Raw genomic sequence first — 21,156 nt, forward strand, 5'->3', positions numbered from 1 at the left:
ATCCAAGTTTAATATCTCATATATAAAAAGTCATATATATGTATAATATATGTATGTATGTGTACGCAGGCTATCAGTCAGGCGGTTATAGAGAGCAAAGTTATATAATGACTTATCAGGTTGTGAAGTCAGTATGCACTATCCTATTGATACACTTTAATCCATGTTTATGTTTATCTCCTGTGTATCTTCAAATTTTTCCTGGTACAGCATTAGTTGGCACTTCTCACCTTAATGTAATTGTAGCCTTTCCTGGGAAACTTACACACCCTGGTTGTCATGTCCCTAGATGCACCACTAGAGGGAGCCACTCCATAACAGGTGAGGTCAGTCTAACCAAATCAACATGATCAGCCTGATGCTGATCCGAAGCCAAGGCTACAGATTACAGGTACCATATCTCAGATTTATTAAAAAACACATAGGTAACGAGTCAGAGCTTGGGCTAGGAATGATTTGAAAAAGAATTGAAGGCATTATTCCACAGAACATTCACAGTGTGTACTAGAGACAGACAAGAGAGCAGGGAGTGTCTTAGAAACATTTGCGGTGGACGATGGATGGCCCGGCTTCGTCGTACTCCTGTTTGCTGATCCACATCTGCTGGAAGGTGGACAAAGAGGCCAGGATGGAGCCACCAATCCAGACAGAGTACTTGCGCTCGGGAGGGGCGATGATCTGTTGGTCAGGATGAGAAAGGACCATTAGTGCACTAGAAGGGGAACTGGGGTTTCCAGCATGGTCAGGATTTGTGGCCCCGGCTGAACTTTCATGGGCCTTGGGGACAGTCTTGGCTGTTAGATGCTGAAACTGGACCCTAACCCATGGGGTGTGAATAGTTGTGGATTTATAGATTCTTCAATCAGCACCTTTGATTTCCCGGCTTCCTTTTATACCAGGGGTCACTAACCCTCGGGATCTAATGCCTGATGATCTGAGGCGGAGCTGATGTAACAACACCAGAAATAAAGCGCACAATAAATGCACTTGAATCATCCCGAAACCATCCCCTAACCCCCAGTCCGTGGAAAAAATCGTCTTCCACAAAACCAGTCTCTGATGCCAAAAAGGTTGGGGACTGCTGTTAAACAATCTACTCCAAAACTTCTGACACTTCAGCTTCATTCAGCCTCAGTTCAGTTCAGTCGCTCAGTCGTGTCCGACTCTTTGCAACCCATGAATCGCAGCACGCCAGGCCTCCCTGTCCATCACCAACTCCTGGAGTTCACTCAAACTCATGCCCATCGAGTCGGTGATGCCTACTATCAGGCAAATGGAAAGCTGGCCCCCAATTCTGCATAACCTCCACTTAAGCCCTGACATTGTCCCTGATTCCTATCAGCTGCTCTTCAGAGCTCAGCACAACACATACGCTCTGTGGACACAAACACCAGCAACTTCCAGGGGAACTTTTAACGGTGTCAGAATTTCTGGCCATATAAAAACTTACTGTAAGACCTGATTAAGTCTACCAAGAGGCACTGTTTAACACTGAGGGATCCATTGCTGGTGGGATGAAGATTCCCCTGGGATAGGTCTCAGCTAAGCTTGCACTGGCTGGCCCTACCTGCATGAACCGGCCTGGCACGCAAGGACATGCTGACGTTTCTTAAATCAATGAATGGTTTAGGCCCAAAGAGCAGTGATTCAGAACAAGGGTACATCTACCTTGATCTCTGCTCTCTGGTTCTAAATATAGCTAGAGTTGAGTAAGTCTAAATTCCACATCAGACTTGGATACTTAGGTAGAAATAAATATTGACCAATAGATAAGATATTTCTGAAACTGTGGTGAAAGGGTTTAATTTCTCTTTATTCCTTGAGCTCTGGTTGAACATTTATTTTTAATGCAAGGGGCTGATATTTACTGAGAACTTACTATCTGCCAAGCACTTTGCCCAGCATTTTACATGTACTATCTCATTTAATCTTCATAACCACCTTGAAGAATAAGGACGGAATCTGTCCCGTATTCTAATGAGGAAACAAACTGAGCGAGGTTTAAGTAATTCACCTTGGTCACACCGATTGGTACAAGTAAGACCCAATATGCAAACCAGGACCTCTCCCAGGTGTTTTTCTTTCTGTTTTGTTTTAGAAATAACCTTTCAGTTTTAGATACTTTTAGATTTACATACGAGTGGTACAGACAGTACAGAATCCCCACAGACCACCCCCCAACCCCATTCAGTTTCAATTTCCCATAATGTCACCACCTTACTGTCCCAGGTTTTCAATGGTTTGCTCTCACCACACTGGAGCTCAAAATTCTACACTCATTTCTATTCAAGACTCCAAGGCTGGAAAACTAGAAACTACCCAACTCTGGCTGGGTGTCTATCATCCGAGGAACACAAATCCTCAGAAAACAGGCTCTCTCCTCTCACCCCACAGTCCCTCCTCGCCTGTAATGTGGAGAGAGAGTGTGCTTCAGTCTAGCACACCCTGTTATGTTAGCTGCAGACTCTTTCCTTAAAAAAAGAGACGGGAGCGCAAATAACAGAGAACTTGTCTGAATAGCTCTCGTGCGTGTGAACTGCACCCCGAGTGCCCTTTCTCCCGCTCCCTGGGACATGGATCAGAGGGTCCCAGCCTGGCCTCCTGATTTCAGAGTAACAGTAGCCTTTGCGAAGTCACCGGCCACATGTTAGCTTGCCTCCAAAGAATGATAGCCTTTTAATCTGAGTTCCTCTGACTGACTCAAAACGCACACAGTGTAAGGGTCCTGCTGGCTCAGGGAGTGAGTTTGGCCATCCTGGGGTCATGCTGCAGTTTGGAGCACTCATTTCAAAAGGTGCATCAGAAAGAGAGATGAAGATAAAGCTCCAATTCCTGGCTGCCGAGATGGAATCACATTTAGTACTGAAAGAGGAGTATACTACTCAATCTACAGGATTTATACCTGTTTAGAAAGGTCTGGCTCACCTGTAATGTTTATAATGTTCTATACATGAGATGCACCACTTTCATGATGAGGAAAAACAACGTATTGTGTATTTCAATGAGATATGGGCACATGAGTGGCTCTATTGACCTTTTCCTGCATCCGCTGAAAGTAGCCGACTGACATGGCTAAGTATTGATTAAACTTTGTACAAGATAATTCAACTCCTCTATGAATGGAACTGACTTAGACCCTTTAAAGGATGATACTTGAGGACTTTTACCCACCGCCTAGCTCTAAGACCCATAGTGTATGCAACCAAGATGCAGCCTCTGCAGAATCCCTCACTTCTGGTTATAAGCTTGGCATTGCCAGCAGCTATAAGGGTCTGTCACAGAGCTTTACCTTGATCTTCATGGTGCTGGGGGCCAGGGCCGTGATCTCCTTCTGCATGCGGTCAGCAATGCCGGGGTACATGGTGGTACCCCCGGAGAGGACGTTGTTAGCATAGAGGTCCTTCCTGATATCAATATCACACTTCATGATGCTGTTGTACGTGGTCTCGTGGATGCCAGCAGACTCCATCCCTGGAAAAGAGACACAGGTTGTGGTCCTTGGGTGATAAAGAAAACCCAGGCTGACATGGAAGATGGTATGAGCAACTGGATGATCTTACACTAGACCACAGCTTGGCAGGCACAATGCTCTAGCTGCCACCATCTCAGGACTGAAAGACGCTTGAAATGTCCCAGGTCCTCCTACCATTTGTCTAGGGAGGAAGCCCTGCTTCGGCATCTCTGGAAGGGTGAGAGGCTACAGTATCACAGTCCTCAGTCTTAATAGACTCTATACTATAAATGATTCAAATAAAAAGCAAAGCCTTCAAATTCCCAAAGCCTTGAGAAGGTCCCAGGCTGAGCTAATGCCACAGCTGTTGTTCAGAACTCCTAAATCTCTCCTTGACTGCTGTCATGTTCTCACCCCTCAAAGCTAAATGGTGCTGGAACATTCGAAATAGGTTTCATTTTATTTGGACAAAGACTCATTTTTCTTCAACCTCGATATTTTTTTGTCTGAATTTCTTGTTAATTTCTGACATGGGTCTTTTGAAAAGAACCTCCAGATGGCTCTTCATCTTTTACAGTTTTATGATGTACTACTAATCATGCTTAGTAATGGATTACTGCCAATATGAGTTTGGGTAAACTCCGGGAGTTGGTGATGGACAGGGAGGCCTGGCGTGCTGCGGTCCATGGGGTTGCACGGAGTCAGACACGACTGAGCGACTGAACTGAACTGAACATCCAATCAGCATGGAGTGCACTTAGTGCCCCCGCCCCCACACATCTCATTTTAAAGATGAGGACACTTTTTACAAATGAAGACATTTTACAGATGAGGCTCCAGGAGGCAACATTATGAAAGGAGAACTAAGATTCACACCCAGGCTCACCTCTCTATAAACAACTATGCGAACCTGTCTCCCAAGGTCAATGCCAATGTAGGAACGGACATCTCCAATTTTCTTTTCCCCTGTTATTTCCAGACTCAGCATTCAACCCATCCTTCCGGTGGCTCCGCTGTCTCCTAAGCATGGACAGTATCTGATTCTTTCACCATAAACCATGCACCAAGAATGCTTCAGCTAGACTACAACCTAAACAATGTTTTCTTAAAAAGAAAACTCCTTTCATGGCTTCTTTATGTCTTCTCACTTTAAAAACGTGACATTCTTTCCCTTGCCCTGGCTCAGAGGTGCCCTTTTGGCCCCTGTCACATGTGGCCACACGCAGAAGGGAGCTGGGGGCTGAGACCGGCTGGTGGAAGGAGGGGAGGGTGCTCTTCCCGGGTGTGCTGCCTACCGATGAACGAGGGCTGGAACAGGGTCTCAGGGCAGCGGAAACGCTCATTCCCGATGGTGATCACCTGCCCATCAGGCAGCTCATAGCTCTTCTCGAGGGAGGAGGAGGATGCGGCAGTGGCCATCTCATTCTCAAAGTCCAGGGCTACGTAGCACAGTTTCTCCTTGATGTCCCGGACAATCTCACGCTCAGCTGTCAATGAGACACAAACATGGTGGCCAACCTTGAGATTTGCACAGGTGGTAAAAATCCACCTGCCCTACAGTACTTACAATACAGGTTTCTCCCTGAAAGTGTATATTCTATTCTGCAACCCCAAATCCATGAGGACAATTAAATTATAGGTCCATTAGGGAACCACTTCTGTTCCCAGCAAAGTGCTTCCCACAGAGAAACTTCTAAGCAGATAATGTCCAGACAGTGCATGGTAGAATGAAAATGAGCTGGCTAGCGACAGACAAAGCGCAGGAATCCTTTTGGACGTTAACTTTTTTGCATGATTAATTAATGACTCTGTTATATGTTATATATATCATATATAACATATATATATATATGTTATATGTTATATCTGTTATATAACAGTTTGTTATATTGGATTTTCAGTTGACCAGGAAGATTCATGCCGAAACAGTCCCTTAGAAGCACCTACAGTTTTAAAAAGCTCTGAAGACCCATGTTGTCTGACCTGGGTGGATCCCAACTCAAGTCCTTGGAAAACTCATCACCTTCCAGAAAGAGGCTCAGGACCAGTCCCGGTAGAGAAGGTCCCAGTGGTGCATGGAAGAAGTGGGTGGGCAGACCCTTTTCTGACTCCTGTCCTCTGAAGTTCTAAACTATTGGTTTTACCCAGGCCCCTGGGAACTTTTTGGAGGCTTCTTGGAATTCCTCAGAGAGGGCAGAGAAGGGTCAGAATTCATTCAACTCTCTATTCCAGAAGGAGATTTTTAAATTGTCAGGGCTCAAGTCTGGAGTCTAGGATAAGTCTTGGGCATGTCCAAAAACCTGAACATTTGGACAAGAGCAAATTGGCCAGGGAAGGGCAGGCAGCCAGGGTCAAGGGCGCTGAGGTCGTCCTGATGTCTCTAGGACTCTCTGCCTCTGCCTCTTATAGAGAGAGACCAAGGGTACCAGTTTAGTCGGAAGACAAACATGTCATTGCCTGCTGGGTTGGTATTACTAATCCCTAACAAGTAAGTATCTCATGCTTCCTCAGGACCAGGAATTCCATGATCACATTTACTACTCCCAACATCCTTGGTGAGAAAGTAAATGATTACTCCCATTTTACAGACAGCCTGTGGCTTAGTGGACTTGGGCATCTTGTCCCAGGTCACACAGTTAGTGAGCAGCAGAACTGGGACCCAAGCCCTGTCAAGATGTTTCCAAAGACTGCCAATCACCATGCCATACTATTTTCAGGCTCTTTTCATATTAATTTTTTTGGAGTATAGTTGCTTTACAATGTTGTATTAGTTTCTACTGCACAGCAAAGTGATTCAGCTATACATACACATATAATGTGCTCTTTCTCTCTGGATTCCTTCCTATTCAGGTCACGGTGGAGTATCAAGTAGAGTTCCCTTTGCTATACAGTAGGTTCTCACTAGCTATCTACTTTCCACATAGTATCAGGAGTGTATATATGTCGATCTCCATCTCCCAATTCCTCCCCTATTTTCAGTCTCTGTGTGTGAATGGAAGGGATTAAAAATGTTCAAATAATGCAACTCTGACAAGCTCATAATACCTGATGGTTAAAACTATTCTTCTCAAGGAAATGGTGTAATCATTTTGTGGTAAGGAAATGGCGCAATCCTTTTGTGGTTACACATAGCAAAATAGTCAGAGCTTTGCCCTGGGCATTAAAGTCAGGTCTCGCTGTCTGCAAGGCTCCCTCCCACTGTTTTCTCAGATAGTCACCAGGTCAGGGAAGAACACCCCGCCCCAATGACCCCTCCCTTTATGTCCCTCAGGCCTCACCGGTGGTCACGAAGGAATAGCCTCGCTCGGTCAGGATCTTCATGAGGTAGTCGGTGAGATCTCGGCCAGCCAGGTCCAGACGCATGATGGCGTGGGGCAGGGCGTAGCCCTCATAGATGGGCACGTTGTGGGTGACACCATCTCCAGAGTCCAGCACAATGCCTGGGGGACAGTTGTGCATGATAAGTCACCAGGGGAGCTGGTGTATGATCACTTACTGGTCTAGTAGAAGGGGAATTTCTAACCCTTTTATTTGAAAGGAAGGAAGGCATTTGATAGGAAAAGAGAGTTGAGGCAGGGCTAGGTAAAGAAAAGAAAGAGACAAAAAAACAGGAAGAGGGAAACAATAGAAGTCCTCCTGGAAATACAAGTTAAAGGGCTTATTTTCAAAGGTGAGAAGAAGCCCTCAAGGGGTGGGAATTAACTCTGTCAATTCTAAATACCCCCAGTCCATCACAACACACATGTTTATAAACCATTCGATCCTGTAACTGATGGTGTACTCAATCAGGGCCTTCACCCGGCCCAGCCACCTACCAGTTGTGCGTCCAGAGGCGTAGAGGGACAGCACCGCCTGAATAGCCACATACATGGCTGGGACATTGAAAGTCTCAAACATAATCTGCAAAGCAAGCCAAAGAGATGAGTTAATGATGCTGCCAGTATCATCAAGCATGCACAAGAGAGCATCTTGTTGATGACTGCAGATGGGCCCGCCTGGTTCTGGGCAGAGGAAACTAAGGTAAAGGAGGGTCAGAGAAGCCTTGGTTACTGGTCGAGGAGAAAGGAAGGTGTAAATGGAGAGACCACCATACCGGTGACCTGGTGTCATGGCGGGTGGAAGGGACAGTGTGCACACATGACCAGCCAGGTATTAGGAGGGTCTAGTTTCTGATCCTGGCCCTGACTTGAACGTGACCCGGAGAATTCACCAAACTAACAACTGACTAATGTGGGCAGCCTGTGGGATCTTTGTTCCCCAACCAGGGATCGAACCCAGGCCCTGAACAGTGAAAGCACAGAGCCTAAACCACTGAAGCTCAGACTGGTTGAGATGAACCCCATTCTGTGATCTGTCTGAGATTCCATTTAATCTGTTCAACTTTTTTCTGTAGTTGCTGTGTCAATGTCAGCCCTAGAGTCTGAGGCCATTCTAGCTGCAGTGAAGGAGTCCTGATTGCTGGAAGAAAAGAACTGCCTGCTGGTAACAGAGAACCAGATATGAATGTTGATGTGGCGGTTCATGCCATCCAGAGCATAGTTAGCACCAGAGCCCCTCCAGGTCACGTGTTGGAAATGTGTGCCCATGGAGAGGCCCATAGGCCTCCATCTCTCCATCTGCAAAACCCTCTCTGGTCTATTAACCAGAGTAAACATCTAGCATAGTTTGCTGCTGCAGCTGCTGCTGCTGCTGCTAAGTTGCTTCAGTACTGTCCGACTCTGTGCCCCACAGATGGCAGCCCACCAGGCTCCCCCATCCCTGGGATTCTCCAGGCAAGAACACTGGAGTGGGTTGCTATTTCCTTCTCCAAGGCATGAAAGTGAAAAGTGAAAGTGAAGTCGCTCGGTCGTGTCTGACTCTTAGTGACCCCATGGACTGCAGCCTACCAGGCTCCTCCATCCATGGGATTTTCCAGGCAAGAGCACTGGAGTGGGTTGCCATTGCCTTCTCTGAGCATAGTTTGTTAGACGGCCATAATTCCCAACTATTCGTTTTTACCATTCACTGGGAAAAAAGCTCCCTTAAGAAACAGCATCTCTTGCGTCATGAGTCCTTTCCAGACACACAGATGTTCCCCTGCAGAAAACAGCTGCTAGTGTGTTGATGAGGCATCCAGAGCTCTTCCAAGAAAAAGGCTTTGCAGTGTTTATGTTTATTATTCTCTGAGGTCAAAAGATTGTGGGCCAAATCCAAGCTCTGACACTTCTAACTGTGTGACCTTGGGACCATCACCTAATGTACTGAAGTCTCAAATTCTTCATTTATATTGGTCGTGGTTTAGTTGCTAAGTCTGACTCTTACAACCCTATGGAGTATATAGCCCACCAGGCTCCTTTGTCCATGGGATTTTCCAGGCAAGAATACTGGAGAGGGTTACTATTTCCTTCTCCAGGGGATCTTCCTGACCCAGGAATAGAACTTGGGTCTCCTGAATTGCAGGCAAGATTCTTTACTGACTAAGCCACCCGGGAAGCCTTCATTTACATTATTAGGATAATAATAGCTCATGCTTTAAGTTAAGATTTAAAGAGACAATCTGTATAAAACGCTTAGCCTAGTGCTTAACCATAACAAGCATGAAGTTGACACTAGGTATATTTATTAAGCAGCTCATCCAAACTGGAAACTTTGTCTGGATGATGGAATAGATAGTCTCCTGTTCCAAAATCTCTGAGCTTCAGAAAGTCACAATAAAGATAATAATAAATACCTGTTTAGTGTTTATCATACCAGGTACCATGAAACACATTTAGCATTTGTCTCATTAATCTTCAAATCGTTTGAAAAATAATAGTACTAATATTATTCTCAGCATATGGACAAGGAAACTGAGTCTATGAAAATTAAGTGGATATTTTAAAGTCACACAGCTGATAAGTGATGTATCGAATCTTCAAACTGGGATCTGACTCTAGGAGCAAAATTCTCCATTGTATGTTATCCTGCACTTTGAAATGACTTCTCCTTAGAAGCTTTAAACCTAAACATGTGGCCTTTTCAGTTAAATCTGGAGTTTCCTATTGCTCTTGGAGCCAAGGGGCCATTCCTGCAGTAAGGATCTCTGATGCCAGTGGCCTTGGGAATCCAGGAAAGTTGTCAGCCTTCGAGTGGACTGTTGGGTGGGCCTTTTATCTGCTATTCTGTACAACCCCCTTCAAGGACGTCCTCCAAGCCCCAAAGTGCTGGGTCCTAGAGTGGTATTTACCTGGGTCATTTTCTCCCGGTTGGCCTTGGGGTTCAGGGGCGCCTCGGTGAGAAGGGTTGGATGCTCTTCAGGGGCAACACGAAGCTCATTGTAGAAAGAGTGGTGCCAGATCTAGGGGACCGAGGAGAAGCACAGCAATGAGGCGCAGCAGAGGCACGACAGCCCTCGAAAAGGGACCGAAGGAGCACGTGAAACCAGGTCCAAACACAAGGGCTCATTACGTGCCTGCATGTTTACAGGTGCAGAGACTCAAGCTTAAAGACTACAAGGAACTTCCCTGAGAATTCACACCCAGTAAGTGAATGAGCAAAAACCCAAGCCCAGGTCTACGAGGCAGGAAAGGGTGGTGGTTAGGGACATAGGCTCTGGAGTGAAACCTGGGTTCAAATCCCGGCTTAAGCACTTCTTGGTTATATGAGTGTAGGCAAATTTTAACCCTTCCCTGCAACAATCTCTTCATGGGGAATATAAAAATGATTCATGTCTTTGTGAGACTAAAATCAGGGAACCCTAGAATTACTATTTAGCCCAGTGCCTGGCCCAGAGCAAATGTTGCCATTATTCAACTATATCTTCTTTACCCACTGGTGCTCACTGAGTCGTGTCCAACCCTTTGCAAGCCCATGGACTGTAGCCCACCAGGCCCCTCTAGCCACAGGATTTTCCTGGCAAGAATACTGGAGTGGGTTTCCATTTCCTCCTCCAGGGGACCTGCCTGAGCCAGGGATCAAACCCCTGTCTCTCGTGTCTCCTGCATTGCAAGCAGAAGCTTTACTGCTGAGCCACCAGGGAAGCCCCCACTTTAATTAATATTCATGGGCAGGTGACTTAGTGTAGCAAGTAAAAGAACAAATGAATGAATATATGAATGGATGAATGAAGCAGGTCTGAAAACCTAATGGTTATTTTTAATATTTAAGGGCATTTTCCCACCCCTCCATTCCTCTTTTCGCTCCCCAGGGTTGAAAGACGCCTACCCTGGTTGGCACACACTGGACCTTTCATTCATGGACAGACCTTGGCCTTCAGGTGTTTCCCCAAAAAGCCAGTGCCTGTTTCTAGCACGATGTACTTTGAATATGCTTGTGTTTGCTTCATGGTTAAGCATGCGCTTTATTTTTATTTTTTGAGCTGTTTCTTTTTGTAATTTAATGTTTATTTTATATTGGAGTATAGTCAATTTACAATATTGTATTAGTTTCAGGTGTACCGATAAGTGATTCAGTTATACTGAAAAGTCTTTTTCAAATTCTCTTCCCATATAGATTATTGTAGAATATTGAGTAGAGTTCTCTGTAAGCGTCCTTTTTAACCCTGGATGCCATAAAGAACAAACTGTTGTGAAAAGAGTTCAGGTGATTAATTATTTTTAAAGGCCCCAAATTCTCCAGTAGTGCCTGAAATATTAAATTCATTCAGAATTGAAACAAAATAAAAAGAAGAACTGCTAGTGAAAGTTTGTACATTAACAAAAGCTAGATTGACTTTAAAGATTCTTTATCTTGTTGCAGTTTCTTTGGTTTTGAATTTGCAGTTTCTAGAAAGGAAATGAGACTCCTGAAAGTTCTACTCCTTTGATGGAGTAAAAGCAACCCAGTGCTCAAGAAATTAAAAAAAAAAAAAAAAAAGAAATGCTGCCAATCTCATTGAATACCGTGGATACTTTGAAACATCGTTAGAAACCAAACAATCTCTCTCTCTCCCCACTCTGTCTCTCTTCTCTCTCTCTCTCCAGAAGACACTTTACATTTTAGAAATGACAGTATGCTTCATTTGTTTTTGTCCAGGTGAATCCCTTCTGTGATGCTGCCAGCTGCATGGAGAAAGTCTTAAAAGAGAATTTTCTCATCGCTATTCTTATCTTCTCCTCGGTGTCTCCTGCAGTCTCACCCAAATCCAGACTCTTAGACTCAGCAAACCTAATGAAACACATTCTTTTGTAGAGCAGCAGAGGTTTCAGCATTACCACTGATAAATTCTAGCAACATTATTTTCTTTTAAAGACTATTCTCATTTAAAATTGTGAGAGACAGTATGTGTGTGTATCTGTGTGTGTGGAGCTGACAGATATATAAAAGTCCAGATTTTCTGGTTCTAACATATTTGCCGCATTTAAAAATTTAAGTCACTTTCTCATTATTTCTTCTGCTTTTTCTTTGATCACTTTGTTTCCATGATGCTTAAGAGCAAACATCAAAATCCTTGGATTTAACTCTTCTCATTAGCTCTTCTATATGGGTCTGGGAGAGAAAGACTTCACTTAATGCCACTCAGGGAGATATTTTTTGAACTGTTTATTTAAAAATTTGTGTTGGTTGCTTGTGTTTCAATATGTTGAGGGACATTTTAAGAATGTACAAAATCTACAATGTCACAGCCCCTTTTCTACAGAGAAAACTAAAAGCAAAAAAAAAAAGAACAACTAGTTTTTTTTTTAATGTTCAGGGTAAATTAATGAAAAACTTTCAGGAGTGGGTGGGTGAAGGCTCTTCCCAGCTCTTCCATCCCTTGTTATCCTGTTTGAAGCCCATACAGTGCTTGTCCTTGGAGGGCAAGCCAGTTGTCTGAGCAATAGATTATAATTCCCAGCACTGTCAAAGGACTACTGTTCTCATTTTTAGAGCTAGCTCCCTCTGTGCCATGCTTAGTCGCTCAGTTGTGTCCGACTCTCTTCAACCCCATGGACTGCAGCCCACCAGGCTCCTCTGTCCGTGAGATTCTCCAGGCAAGAATACTGGAGTGGGTTGCCATTTCCTCCTCCAGGGGATCTTCCCCACCCAGGGATCGAACCCATATCTCTTGCATCTCCTGCACTGGCAGGCGGATTCTTCACCACGAGCACCACCTGGGAAGCCCATCTGCCTCTAATTGGTTTATAAACCCTCGTAGTCAAGGAATTTGCTTTTTAAAATAAAGTTCAGAATTTTAAAAATTCAGTTAGTAATAATCTAGAAGGATCAGGCAAAGTGAGCCTGTTCTTTTCCCCAGCAGTAGCCAGAGTTTGAGATCCGGGCCACAGGAACTAGCCATGCCTCTCCCAGTACCTTTTCCATGTCGTCCCAGTTGGTGATGATGCCGTGCTCTATCGGGTACTTCAGGGTCAGGATTCCTCTTTTGCTTTGTGCTTCATCACCCACGTAGCTGTCTTTCTGTCCCATTCCCACCATCACTCCCTAAAAAGTTCAACACATTACAAATCAGCCTCTCTCAGAACTTGTGAACTGATTACTGTCCAAACACAAAGGGTTAAATCATTGCAATGAAAGTCCTTCCAGTACCAGCAATGACCCGCTGATCCTATAGTTACTGAGCTCTTAGGAAACATCCGTTAGGTGATTTGAAACAGGCCTGAACAGGCCTACAAATAGCAGAGAACCTTGAGGGTAAGGCGACTTTGTCATTTATCTTCTGTGTTCCTTCATGAGCTCTCTTAGGGCAAAGATTGTATCTGTCTTGTTTGCCACTAAGACAAATTGCCTGGCGTGTATCTGCCACTCAATCATTATTTGTTGAATGGATATACAAAACTTTACACGTTAGTTAAATGGCATTCTGCCTCTCATGAATCCTGTAAACTGTACGTTTCGAACTGTCACCTACTCAAGAGTATATCTAACCATTATAAGCAAAAGCATTATTTCTACAAATGACCACTCAGTACTTGGTTTCTAATAGATAAAATCATACTGATCAATATTACCCTATCTGCCTAAACTAGTGGGATGTATTTTTTTACTCATTAATATGAATCTTTAGAAAAAAAGAATCCTCATGACTAAAATTTAAAATTGCATTGGAGTGACAGAATTGCAAAACAGGTGGGGCTCCTATAGTTCCTTAAGAAGTGATTTTTGCAAAATATCTTGGTTGTAAAAGTTCAACAAAAAGACAGAGTTCTTTCCCTGGGGAAGGCTTCTATTATGTCTTCTTGTGAATTGATGCCAGATCAAAAGTCTAAATATCAATCAGATAGGCTCAATGTGCAAAATACATTTCTGATGTGAAAGGAGAATTTCTGGGATGAAGCTCTCACCTTTTACCCTGTGGCTGCCATCCATATTTTCTTTCTATATAATGTTGTGTAAAATTACCATGTCTATCCACATGTATTTCGTTGACATCTAACAGATGTAAAATTACATTGGGTAACAATGCTTACTTTCATTTCACATTAGGTTCTTTGAGAATGAGCAACCTGACTTTTCACTGTAGCTTCTTTCCATAGACTAGCTATGGAATACATCAAATCACTCATAGATATTTCTGATGCTGATGACCATGGTTACATTTAGACAAAAACGATTTATGAAAAAAAAAAAAGTCTCCCACCAGGTAATCTGTCAACAATGTATATGAAATGGGCACGTATCTCTGGACATCAGTCATCAAAAGTACATTTCTAACAAAGTTACATAATTTCTAGGCAGAGAGCAACAATCTACGAATATCCATGGACACAGAGACATAGAGGGACCAAATCTATATGGCTTTGTTTCTCTCTGCTTCAGAGAGAATTTTGCTCACCTGATGTCGAGGACGTCCCACGATAGATGGGAAAACAGCCCTGGGAGCATCATCCCCCGCAAAGCCGGCCTTACAGAGCCCAGAGCCATTGTCACACACCAAGGCGGTGCTGTCCTCCTCCTCGCACATCTCGGCTGGAGCTGCTTCACAGGGTCCTAAAGGGATCAGGGAGGAAGCCAACGCAGGGGTGATCCAGCAGTCTTGGAGCTTACCTGACCACTCCCACCTTCCAGCCGGAGTTAAGACTCCTCCTCTGTACTCCTAGAGCGCCCTCTGCTGATTCTTATCTAACACACCATTTATCTCAAAGCACTTTGATTAGACCGTAATCTTAAATTCAGACTTGTCCATTCATACAGGAGGTCTCCAGCACAGGAACATCACGTGTGCTGTAAGCACTTTAAAGATTGACTAAGCAAGTGAAGGAATGAACCACTGCAGAACACAGATGGAATATTGGCCCACGAGATCTGATCTCACAGGGACAAGTCACCCGTCATTTGTTAATGAAGTACCTAGAATTTGCTGTCTGTATATACCCATACTCATATTTTTCTAGATATGCTATAAATTAAAATTTTTTTCCAAAAAAGTAGATTTTGAGGAATGAACAGCATGTGAAATTTTGGAAGTACTGAAACATTTCATGTAAAAAATGTTTAAAAGAATATTCTCTTTTGGATCCGGGGGACTTTAATTTTACACAAGGGTAAAATTAAAGCCCTGAGGAACCAATCAAAGTGTCTTAAGGAGGGGCTTAAAATTTTAGGGGTCACAGTCATTCCATTAATAAAAATCACTGCTAACCTCTAAGTCCAACTAGGCAGAGTGAGTCCAAAAAATTACATATCATGCAGTAGAATGTTCTATTGTCCTTAAGAAATATAAATAAAAGGATAAGTTACGGGTCATTCTTATGCAACACTAGGCTTGAGGTATGCGTTGTATGATCCCATTAAAATGTATTGTGATGCACTAGAAAAAAGATTAATCATATTTACCAAGATGTTGATGGGGGTTATTTTTGAAGTGGTGGATATTCTAGGTGTTTTACATGAAACCCTGGGTTCTGTGATATTTTCTAAATAGATCGAGCATATATTCTTTCAGTAAGAACACAGTATTTTAAATATCCCACGTTTAAGCTTGAATTGCATGGCAAAATTTGGAAGGTTGGAGCAAAAGTAACAACTTAAAGATTTGGGAAATTGAAGGCTTATTAGAGAACATTTTCGTTTAATATCCTCATTTCTACAAATGAGAAAACTCAGGGGAAGTGATTTGCCAAAAAACATGAACCTCACCTTAGAGGACATAACTTAAAATCCAGGACACTTGCTATCATTGCCAACTGACAGACAAGGAAATCAAGACTCAAGGAGTTGAAGTGACTTGTCCAGATCTCAAAAGTGGTAAAGTTGGGACAGCAAAGATTATAGCATCCAATGACTATGGTCTTGGACTCTGGAGTCTCACTGCCTGGATTTGAGTGTGGGTTTCACCACTTAGAAGCTATGTGATTTAGTAAGTTATTTAATATCTCTGAATCAGTCTCTTTATCCATCTATGAAAGAACAATAATATCCATGTGTAGTGCATAGAATCTTGTGGGGATTAGATATTTTAAAGTATTTAAAATAATTGATAGTGGCATATACATTATGAATTCTCAGTAAATACTATTTTTAAATTATCAATTTAAATTATAATTATTGTGTGATTATTATCATTATCCAGATCTTTTTATTTCTAGTCTTGGCTTCCTTTCCACACTACTTCCAGGCTTAGGACAGAGATCTTCAACTTGTAGATTCTACTTGTAAGAATAGAAAATGTAACTTATAAGTGGCTGACTCTTTCCTTTCCCACCCTTCCCTTCCCTTTCCAGGCACTGAATTGTGTTTGGCAGTCATGTGACTTGGCTTCCTTCCTAGCAGATCAAGAAGTAAGGAGATAGGTGAGAAATTTAAGGGAGATGAGGCAGAAGAAGCAGCCTGAGGCAAGTGTCAGAGGTGGCCAGCACCAGATCAGTACCCTCTCTGGATGTGCTAAGCAGACTTTCCAAACCAAAAGGAAGAGCTGAAAACAGGATAAAATATTCAGAATTAGAAGACTTTGAAAATATGATGGTATGGACACCAGGAATACACGTTTTAGTAACCCTTTCCTTGGGCAAGAAAGGTTTAGGGGAGTGTCAGAATGCACTGCAGAAGAAATAGATTGAACCCTCAACATGCAGGGGAAAAAAACCCAAAATTTAGTAAATGTGCTTTTATTTGACAAAAAAAAAAAAAATGTCTAGGAAGAATCTTAAAATCTCTAAACCAAGCACTGTCGTTAGAGAAATCTGTATGCCCCAGAAAGAAGCTGGCTGAATGGTTTACAACTCTTATCTAACCTGATGAGCAGCTGGGTTTGGAGCAAAGCATTTCCTAATTAGGTAAAACCCACTAGAATGTCTGCTCTTGGAACGGCACCCAGGTCAGGGGGGTTTGCTCCAACTGACTGGAGTGCATCTTGTGCCAAAAATGAGGAGCTAGTGGGAGGGGAACACTCCAGTTCCCAGCTCCACGGTCTTGAAACACAAACCATATTTAGTCATGAATCACAAAATGGAAGGAAAAATCTTAGCGTGAAAACCCCAGTCGGGGCCGGAGCTGCCAAACCCTGATTCACAGTGAAGATCAGCCTGGGGTGGCGAGGCTGGCTCCGTGGTCCCGCCTGGCTGAGAAATGCAAACCATCCCATAGGCTGAAATGCAAACAGCTGTCAGTTGCACGCCAGCTCCCTCCCTCTTTACTCACCAAGATTCAGTTGAGTTCCTGCTATGCTCTGCTGCAAACCAACCAAGGGAGACGCATATACCCTGAACTGCAAGCTCACAGTTACACTCAAGAGACTTTCCCATAGAAGATACCACCAATGAGAGCCAGAGGAACCCAGATGCAAATACACAAAGAGCCAATATCAAAGGCTAGGCAGCTAACCTCTGTTCAGTTCTAAACTCCACTGTCAAGACACCACAGTTGCACCCAAAGTACAGTCCAGTGAAAAATCCCCATACCAAATCTGAACCACAAGCAGATACTGGAGTTTCCAGTGTCTAAATATACATCGTTATGTAGCTGACTGCAGACAGCTAGACTGCACCTCTGAAATGCACTGCAAGACCGGGGCTGCTGGTTTAATATAAACAAATTTTGCAGGTGACACTCATAGATTTCATTCCATCTTCCTCACCCCTTCCTCCCTCACACAGGCTGCATCTTAGCTTTGTTTTTGAGGTTAGATAATTATAGCTAAAGGCTACAATCGTGTTAGTAGTACAATCCTCATTCAAACATTTCTGAGCGTGTGAGTCTGGCTAAAATCTCCATAGATGACATCTGATTATACTGGGAAATGTCAGAGCTGCTGGAATCTAAGCCACATCTCTGGGCCGGTGCCACTTACCCTGAAAGTTCTCGGCTGGGCTTCTCCGCTCTGGGTGGTGTTCTGGAAAGCTGAAGGCTGGAGGGTTATATAGCCCCTTGGCCTGTTCCCCTCCCACTGGCTTCCCAAACAAGGAACAAAGACGGACTCAAGCCCTCTGTGGAGTCTAACACAACCATATAGGGACCTCAGCACAAAACTCTCTAATCTGGGTGGCCGGAGGCCTGGGTCTCTTCCACCGCATTCCATTGCTCTGCTCATGAAACGGGAGGCAGCTCAGCTGCCTGTGGGAGATAAACACCCCCAGCCTCCAGAACAACTGCTGAAATGCCCAGAGATACAGAGCGAGCCTCAGGGGGCATAGGCAGGCACGGTTCACACATTCCTCAGGAGATGCCAACCGGCTGTCAGGCTAGCGTTTCATTTCGGGGCATTTCCTCATGAACTGAGCACAGAAAGCAGCAGCCTCTGAGGAGTAGGGACTTTAAAAAGTTCTCCCACAAATGGGGCCTGCAAGGAACAAAGAGATGCTTCAGTGGTTCAGAAGTAAGGAGATGGTGTGAAGATCATCAGCGCTGGGTTTGTGAGTCAAGTCTGTGGGGGTGTTAATGGAAGCAGGAACTGCAGGGGAGCAGGCTGGAGGGCCCGTGTCTCACAGAGGCGCTTCCAAGTCTGCACAGTCTTAACCATTTTGGTCCCTGGTTTATTAGCGGTGTCTGCTATTTTGTCCTGACCCGTGTAGCAGCATGCTGAGGGTCATCCTTCCAGCAGAGTCCACGCAGGCCCCTGTCACAGAGGCAGTCCAAGAGCAAAGCATGTGTTTCAGGGAAGGCTCTCACGCACTTCGAGGGCCTCCTCTTGCCCTGACGACCCCCTGACAGGTGACAGACAGACGGGGTGACCCAGGCATTCCTCCAAGGAAGGTAGTGAATGAACACACGTCTGGTCTAAGCTCTCATCCCCAGATGGCATGGATAACTTCAATGGTTTTACGTTTTCCTACTCCCCTCCACCAAGCCACGGTTCTGACTAAATTCATGACAGAAATATTTTTTTATGGATACATAAGCATTCTGCTGACATGTGAGAAAAATCCCAAGGTGAATGTCTCTGTTTCACAGCTGTGGCCAGCTCTTCCCTCATGTTACTCTATCTGACTTACTTGATTTATGGTACAGACAGAAACTCACATTAATCTTTGAGAAATCGCGCTATTGACTATTATGTAATTTTCTGTAGCTTAAGACTAAATAACTAAAATACAGATTTCTCTGTATTTTCAAGCATTTGTCAACTGTTTCTAGTTTCTGGCAACCAGAAAACAGAATTGTCTGAATGTTCAAACTTGAAGAAGACTATGCAGTACAACATAAAATAGGGCATTTGGGATATCCAGTGTTGTTGTTGTTTTTTTTTTTTTAATCACAGGGAGTATGTGAAGCAAAAATGTCATATTTTCCTCATTGGGAGGGCAATTTGAGTAGCAGTAGGACCCTCCCTCCTCTCACTTCTGTCCCAAGCAGTGTCTGTGTAGTCCCTGATAGCTTTATGAAGTGAATGTTTATTAAATACTGAAAGTAAGTTTTGATGTTCACTTTTACGGTTCTTCATTTTCTCCCTCGATTCTGGTAGTGCGTATTCACAGGCCTGACAGCAACCAGAATATAATGACATAAACAGACTTACAAGACGGTGACTCAAGGTTTAATTTTTCTTACAAGTTTGCCTTCCTTCCTTCTTTCCTTTCTTCTTTCCTTCTCTTTTCAAATTCACAACACTAATGAGGGAGCACCTGTAATTGAAAATAAATTTTTGACCCAGCAATTAAATGGTCTCATTGTCTGGGTCTGAGGTTTACCCCATCCAGGCCTCCTCAGTGAGAGAGAGCAGCACTGCGTGAGCACGGATGTGTGTACAGAGAAATCCCCAGTCAAGAGGCCAGATCTTTTCTGGGGCTTTCAGCCATGTATCCAAGGAGCTACAGAGCAATTAGGAAAACAGTAGTGTCTGCTGACTTGGTTGCTGTTCAGGAAAACTATAAAATAAATTTCAGGCTATAAGCACAGTCAAGAATCATCTCCAGATGTGTTCTTCTATAAACAGCACACCCCATCTTGGTAACATAATCCAATGATGATTTACTGTAAATTCATAGAGAGCTGGGGCAATGTTAATCCTCTTTGGGGCCTAGTCCAGAGCTGAGTAAGCAGTGAGTGTTCAATAATTGCCTAATGATTTCTTGATTAATCTTTATCTCCTGTACCCTGTAGATTTCAATTGGCTGTGTCCATGCTGGCTCACAGCCACATAAGATGGATGTCTGGCAAAGAAAATGATTTTCTGCTGCTGTTGAATATTTGTTGAAATTGTTTTCTCTAGACTCATCACAGTCATTAGCTATTTTGTTCAGCTCATAGAATTCATTTTTCTGAGAAGACTCAATGAGAGCAAGCTATCTTTTCTATCTCTCATTCTTGGACTTGAGTTCTGGAATTCTCAGAACCAAAGCTTGAGTCCTCCTAGGAGCCCAAGCAAACTCATCCCGCCCACGCTGGCACAATGGCCATTCTAACCACATTTGCATGGGTGTGCCCGACTCTGTTCTGTTCTTTGCTTGAGCAAAATCAAAATTTTTATGGCAAATTTGATTTGATACCTGCTGGATGGCATCACCGACTCGATGGATGTGAGTCTGAGTGAACTCCGGGAGTTGGTGATGGACAGGGAGGCCTGGCGCGTGCTGTGATTCATGGGGTCGCAAAGAGTCAGACACGACTGAGCGACTGAACTGAACTGAACTGATGGGAAGGTAAGGGCTTCCCAGGTGGTTCAGTGGGTAAAGAATCTGCCTGCAATGCAGGAGATACAGGAGCCATGAGTTCGATCCCTGCGTTGGGAAGATCTGCTGGAGGAGGGCATGGTAACCCACTCCAGTATTCTTGCCTGGAGAATCCCTATGGACAGAGGAGTCTCGGAGGCTACGATCCATAGTGTCCCAAAGAGCCGGACGTGATTGAAGCAACTGAGCATGCACGCAGGTACCTGGGAAAGTAGGCTGATAATCTGGGGATATGCTAATACTGAGAAGATGGTATTTATTTTCACAATGTTCTCATTTATTTGAAAAATCTGAGAGAGTCAAAGGAATTTCCTATAAGAGAAGACACTTGGCACACTAAATGTGAGATCAAAGACCTGCAGCATATGGAGGAGATGTAGTGAAAATCAGCCCTCAGTCCCTGTCTTTGTGCAAAAAATTTAGAGCAATACAGAAGGGATTTTGATTCAGAGTTTAAGTTCTAGAGCCACCATTAGCTCTGTGTCGTCTCTCTGCCCCTTAGATTTCTTATATGAAAAACAGGGTTAATAATCATATCTTATCACAAGGTGGTAGTGAGATGCGGAGAGTTAATAAATGAGAAGTACCTGGAATGCTGCCCTTGCCCATGGAGAACACTGTGGGATCATTAGTTATTATTATTATCCAGTGTCCTATGAGGGAAATTTAGATCTAGAGGTGAGAGAGAGATACTTTCTCAGGGGA

General features: G+C 43.7%; 1 protein-coding gene across 1 annotated transcript; it reads right to left on the reverse strand.

The window, feature by feature from the left end:
* Positions 1-388: 388 nt before the first annotated feature.
* On the reverse strand, positions 389-17,674 carry ACTA2 (actin alpha 2, smooth muscle). The gene is given in 9 exon segments (NM_001034502.1): positions 389-678; positions 3,290-3,471; positions 4,747-4,938; positions 6,730-6,891; positions 7,267-7,351; positions 9,657-9,767; positions 12,701-12,829; positions 14,181-14,335; positions 17,634-17,674. Coding segments are annotated over 8 exon segments (1,134 nt in total). The 5' UTR covers positions 14,310-14,335; positions 17,634-17,674; the 3' UTR covers positions 389-534.
* Positions 17,675-21,156: the final 3,482 nt, after the last annotated feature.

This window comes from Bos taurus, chromosome 26 (assembly GCF_002263795.3).
Source record: "Bos taurus isolate L1 Dominette 01449 registration number 42190680 breed Hereford chromosome 26, ARS-UCD2.0, whole genome shotgun sequence".
Taxonomy (NCBI): Eukaryota; Metazoa; Chordata; class Mammalia; order Artiodactyla; family Bovidae; genus Bos; species Bos taurus.